Source organism: Manihot esculenta, chromosome 5, assembly GCF_001659605.2.
Source record: "Manihot esculenta cultivar AM560-2 chromosome 5, M.esculenta_v8, whole genome shotgun sequence".
NCBI lineage: Eukaryota > Viridiplantae > Streptophyta > Magnoliopsida > Malpighiales > Euphorbiaceae > Manihot > Manihot esculenta.
The window spans coordinates 33,317,820-33,324,600 of NC_035165.2; the positions used below are offsets into that span (position 1 = coordinate 33,317,820).

At 26.1% G+C, this 6,781-nt stretch overlaps 1 protein-coding gene across 1 annotated transcript; it reads right to left on the reverse strand.

Annotated features, from left to right (window-relative positions):
- Window positions 1–4,904: 4,904 nt before the first annotated feature.
- On the reverse strand, window positions 4,905–6,781 carry LOC110614659 (RNA-binding protein pno1). Its single transcript, XM_021756267.2, has 2 exons — window positions 6,468–6,781; window positions 4,905–5,808 (listed from the first exon to the last, which is right to left on the reverse strand). The coding sequence occupies exon 2, from the start codon at window positions 5,786–5,788 to the stop codon at window positions 5,108–5,110; it is 681 nt and encodes a 226-aa protein (XP_021611959.1). The 5' UTR covers window positions 5,789–5,808; window positions 6,468–6,781; the 3' UTR covers window positions 4,905–5,107.

Consider the following 6,781-nt stretch of genomic DNA (forward strand, 5'->3'; position numbering starts at 1 on the left):
TATCTGGTGTGTTAAATTTTGAGCAACTATAGTTATGAGTTTTGGCTTTATGGTATGTCATTCATCAGACTATTCCGGAAGTTTCTGCAGCAGCCATTCAAAGAGCTAAGAGCTGAGGAATTCAATAGAAGAATCTGCAGCAATTAATTAGTAAAGGGAGTCTATATATGAGCTAGAAAGCTGGTGTGAGGTAGTCCAGTTGTGGGGAGGATTAGGTATTGATACGAAGATATATCATCTGTCAGTACATATACTTCTCTATTTTTTCTGTGGGATAATGGTCAAAAAAATTTTAAATTATTTGCGATTTAATAAAAATTCTGTATTTTTTATATTTTAATAAATATATTCTAAATTATAAAAATTAATTAATATGTTTTAAATTAACTATTTAAATTTATTTATATTATACTATTATTTTAATCGGTTTAAAAATTAATATTTTAATATAACTCAAATAAATAATTATCAATAAAAAATTTAAATTTTACACATTTTAATAATTATATTTCTAATTTGTTTTAATAAATATATTTCAAATTAATTTTTTTTATTTGTTTAATTTTTCATTTTGATTTGATTTATAATTTTGTAGGACAGATTTCTAAGAGTCATAATTTATTTTTTTATTTTTTTATTGATAAATATAATTTTTTCCTAATTATTGAATATAGGTGTTGTGATAATAATACTAGTAATAAATCAAGAATTATGATTTTCGCTTATATCCACTTTAATAGAATTAAAAGTTAACAATCAATCTAATTAATTTAATTAATCTTCTCATTGCATTTATAATTTATAATTATAACTATACAAAAGGTTGCATTTACTGACAAAAAAATATTTAAAAATGAGTTATGAATTCCTAAACATATGTCAAGCCGAAATTATAAATGTATCGAATCAAAATAAAAAATTAAATCAAATTAAAAAATCGATTTGAGGTAAATTTGTTAAAAAAAGTTTAGGATAATTATTAAAATTTATAACATATGGAGTTTTTTTTAATAATTATCACTCATATTAAAAGATTAATTTTTAGTTTAGTGCCGAATAATATATTATGTTTAAGAGGAAGTTGCGGGAGTATGTGTTGTGAGCCGGACGCTATTGAATTTTATGAAGAGTTATTAGTGATAACTCCATCTTAGCATGATTTATTGTGTTATGACACATCAAATATATATTTTATTAAAATGTTTTATATTATATTTCTATTTACTAGATTATAACGGCTCATTCCTGTTCAGTAGTTTTCTAAGTATAATTCTTTGTATAATAGTTTAGCTTTGAACTTATGATGTTGTTATGGTTTATTACTGTGCTTGTTAGGAACTTCTTTTATGACCTCCTTATTGATGATATTAGTATATAAAAGTTTTGATTTCATATTATATTTGAATTAAACTGTGATATATAACAATGATTATTGATGAGAATTCTAATACAAATTTAAATTTATAATTATATATATACCTATTGAATTTGGCTCATATTATGATAATATTTTATGTACAATCACGTAGAGATTATTAGATATAATTAAGTGTATAGTAAGTTCGCTTTGTGCTCCGGCAATTTTAAGTTTATTTAAATCTCGATATCAATAACAGTTCGATTTTTAAATTATATACTATTTAATATTACTTTTAAATTATAAAAAATAACTTTATTAAATATATTTTTTTTTTGAAATAGGGGTTGGGGGAGTCGAACCTTAGACCTTTCAAGACTACAGGATGCATTTTCCACCAGGCTAAGCTTTGGAGTGCATTAAATATATTATTTATGTTTCACTTTATATTTTTTTTTCTAATTTAATTCTATTTTTTAAAAAAAATTTAATAATTTTATTTAAAACTTGTGAATTATTAAAATTCTACTCTAAAACTTATTGACATGACATAATGATGTACGATGACATATTAGATAACATGATAATTTCATTAAACCTCTAATATTATAAGTAATTTAGCATAATTTTAAAATATTAAAATTTAATTTAAAAAAAAATTATAAAAATATTGTAGAAAATGTATTTTTTTTAATGATTGTCTCTTATTTTAATTATGCATTAACAATTAATGGAATGGGCGCATAATGTAAGGAAGCTCTCCTCTGAAAAAACAAAACAAAACAAAATAAAACAAAACAAAACAAAACAAAACATATTGCTTCTTGCCAAGAAATGACAACTACATCACCCAATGTGCTGATTGCTAAATAAAGTTTAAAAAATGGAGACCTTTTAATATATATATATACAACAGCGTCGGCCCCTTTCTCAATTTCAATCATTTCTCTATTATTTAGACAAACATTATAATGAAATTGATAACTTTATTATAAATACTAATTATAATGAAATTCATATAAATTTTATCATAATTAATAATTAATATATAATCATTCTATATACCATAATTATATTCAATATTTTTTAATTATTTAATATAAACTTAATTAATAAATTATATGTAACTTTCATCCTAATTAATAGTTAATATTTAACTATATATATATAAAACGATCACTTTGAATAATTTTCTCGGGATTATATTTTCAATAGAATATTATAATAAAATTTTAGTTCTGTTGGGTATTGTTTTTAAAAATTTATTTTGCAATCTTTTGAAATTAAATAAATTTTTTTAAAATTTTAATTTTTATAATAAAATTATCAAAAATTTATCTTTAATTTATAATTTAACAAAAAGTAATTAATAAAAAATAAAATAAAATAGAAATAAGAGTGATTTTTTTTTTGTAAAAATGTAAACTATTTATAATAAAAAAAATATACGTCATAAACTGTATAAAAATTTTGAGATAATATAATAAAATTATAACGGTCAAATTTAAAAATCTTACAAATAAAATTTTTAACGACCATAAAATATTTAATTATTATAAAATTTTTTGAAATCTAAATTTATTTTACAACAATCCAACATATTTTAAAAGATTTGTTATTATTAAATTTAAAAATTTAATATATATATTTTGAATTTGATATTTTTTACACTATAAATCGAATTTAGATTAATAAGATTTAACATATAAAATAATTGGTGAAACTTTTATTTTTATAAACAAAAAACTTTCTTTATATATTAATATCCCATCAATTTCATAATATTTTACAGAATTTATCATTAACCTGATCTAAAAAAAATTTTATTAGACCAGGATTTAAAAATTTTGTTTTAACGTAAAACTACAAAAAGCCCTGATTATTTATATGTGCAGTGGGGAGCTGGCTTCCTTTATAAAGGATGCCAATAATTCTTATTCTCTACATAAATTGCGTTATAATTTAATCTTTGAATATTATCATTATTAATAAGTAAGCCTTTGTATTTTCTGAAACCTATTAAAACGTCCTTATTTTATTTCTATCATCAAAATAGTTATTTCGTATATTTCTGCCGTTAAAAATATAGCAAAAAATTAAATTACCCCCTTCTTTTCCTCCTCTTTCTCCTTCTTCATTGATCCTTCTTCATTGATTCTTCTTCTTCTTCGATTTTTTTTTTCAATTTTTTTTTATTCTTCTTCTTTAAAAAATATTTTTCTTTTTCTTTTTCTTCATTATCTTCTTCTTCTCTTTCTTTTTTTTTCTTTTTCTTTTTCTTCTTATTTTTTTTTCTTTTTCTTCTTTCTTTTCCTTATTATCATCATCTTCTACTTTTTTTTCTCTTTTATTAAGGAGAAAAAGGAGAAAGAGGAGAGACTATTTTGTTAACGGAAAGAAACGATAAGAACATTTTAATAGATATAAGAAAAAATAAGACGTTTTAATAAATCTTTAAAAATGTAGGAATTAACCTGTTAATAATAGTAATATCTAAAAACTAAATAAAGGGTTTTATTTAAAAGCAAAATTAAATTTTAAAAATCTTATCTCTCATACTTTATCTATTTTTAACGGAAAAAATGACAGAAAGATTATTTTGTTGATGGAGAGAAAAATTAAAAACGTTTTAATAGATTTCTAAAAATAGAGGGACTGACTTGTTAATAATGGCAATACCTAAATGCTAAAATATAAATCTCCCAAATAATTAACTATATAATTATTTTCAAAAATTTTATTTTAAAAAATTTTATTATTAAAAAATAAAATAAAAAAATATATATATTGATCGTTAATATTCTCTCCCTTCCTCCTCCAAAAATGATTTTATTTCAATTTTTAAAAATACTTATGCTAATCTATCATGAAGAAAAATTATTATCATTAACCTATATAAAAAAATTTAATTAATATGTTGAGAATAATTAAAAGAGTAAATGAAATAACATCTCTTACTTGTCAGTACCAATGTGCGGTTGTAAGAGTATATTTTCATTAGATAAATTTGTATAAATAGATTTGTTAAGTAAATGTGAAACTTTTTATAAAAAAAACATTAGAGACAATATTTCCTTTTAAATATTATTAAAAAAGAGTATTATTTTCTTTTCTATTAAAAAGTATAAAAAAGAAATTTATTGGCCTAAGGGGCACTCAAATAGCTTTGCCCCTGTATATATACACACATATAAGCCATCATAAAAGTTGGATAGCAAAATAATTCCAGAACTCTTAAAACTTCAAAGAAGAATCACAAACAAATGATGGCCTTGTTGTATTTTTTTAAGATTATGACTTGATTCTAGTGCTAACTTACTACAGCAATAGCAGAGAAAAGAAAGCAGAGCACTACGCATCAGAACCGAGTGACTCATCCATTCAAGTCCATCCTAATAAAACAGTTCAGGCCATAGGCAAGTAGATTATGCAAGTTAGTCCAGTCACTTAAGAAAGTTAAACTGGCCTCAACAGATGCTACTTGGGCACTAAATATTTGAGCTAATCTTATAAGCAGAAGTGTTGAAGAACGATAGGGACAGCACCAGACAACAAACAAAAATCCATTATCAACTGAGAATAAATAACAAGTCAGAAATGAATGATATTCATATCTTTTAAATGAAACAAGGCCTTTGATATGGAAAATTCATGCCAAGTTACAACCACAAACTTCCTCTCACCATGACATATCAGATCTCAAAATAAAGCTAACTAGTCAGAGGTTAAAAAAAGCCGCATTTAAAATAATTAAAACCTCTCTGCCAATCTAGCACTAACTTGCCTAAGCTTCGAGTATACCTTTCCAGCAGGGGACCCTAAAATGAGGCTGCAGAGGGAATCCCTGGCAATTTTAATGTTTTGAAATGATCCTAATATGTGAATCTTGGTATCTGCGATCACAATCCTTGTTTTTGTAGCATTCTCAATAGCAAACTTGGTTTTGCCACCTTTACCCGACAGTCTTCCAATGGCACGAGATAAGTGCTCACCTCTAAGGGTTTTAACATCTTTGATTTCAAAAGATTCCACATATAGCTCATCCAATCTCAAAAGTGCAATAGCATCTATAACATCGAAACCTAGCATAAAAGCATGTACAAAATCTGCACACTTCTGCAGGTTACTAACATCAGGTGTATCTGATCTGGTTTTTAATTCAACCTTTCTAGCCTTGAGATTCATTCGGATGTCAATTTTCAGCTGCTCATATATTGGTGTGTAGATTTCCATCCACGCTTTCTTAAGTGGTGAATACCTATGTGGTGGAACTGAAACCTTCCTGAACTGAACTCGACCATCAGACATCTCATGAGCCTTCAGAGGCTCGAACTTTGGCTTAGGTGGCAGTGAAAATGACCCAGTATTTGTTCCCAATCCATTTGGCATGGTTTCTACTTCCATTGAAGCAGGGGCTTCACCAGACTGCATTGTGATACACCACCAAATTTCTGCCATTACAAAGATTTGATCCATGATGATATATTCACTGGATACAACCATCCTAATTGCTCTAACAACAGCATCTAGTCCACTATAAAATAAAAATAATTCCACGACACACAAGAGAAAGCTATATACATAATTACATATATACACACACAAAAACCAAATAGGAAACAGACAAATTGGGATTTTTCTTTTAATAGAATTAGATACCCTCGACACAAATTGGATTTTTTTCTTAATTTTAATAATTGAGTCGGTCCTAGAGATGGACCAGGCGGTAATCTTATTGATTAGTCATGGCTAGATTTCGAAAATAAGTCGATCTACTTCTGAATAGAAATTATTAAAAATAAAAGGAATTAACCAAATTTTAAGCGGTAGGAACCGAAGTAAACCATGCGCCTAATCAACTAAAAAGTAGGAGACCTTCAATTGCTAAACCTGATCTTATTGTTCACAAACAAATAATCAGAAGTTTAAATCCATCCACGAAAAGGGTCGAATTCAAGACACTTCCAAAGCAATCCAGATGAAAGCATATTAATGCTTCAAAGACAATGAGGTACGATTTTTATAATTAATCAACAACATAATTTCAACATTCAAAACATTATTATTGAAAAAGAAAAAGGAAAAAATTTCAATCATCTCAATTGCTTACCTTAAAAAGAACAAAGTTGAAAGCGGCAGAGACGAGGACACGGGCGAAAATAAGCAATTGAGCGGTTTCCCGCCTGCAGAAGAGTGAAAGAGAGAGCTTCAAAGGAGATGGCTTAGACAAGGTGGGCGGTCGACGGTCGTCTGAGATAGAGAAAGGCAAACAACAGCGCGCGTTGGGTGAGCAGGCTTCTGAGACTGCAACAAAGGGTTGTGACGAAAGGCTATGAGAAAGAACGAGAGGTTAGGGTTTTTCTTTTGGATGAAACCCGTTGATCCAAACTACAGTGTTTCTGCGGATGATTTTTTTTTTTGGCG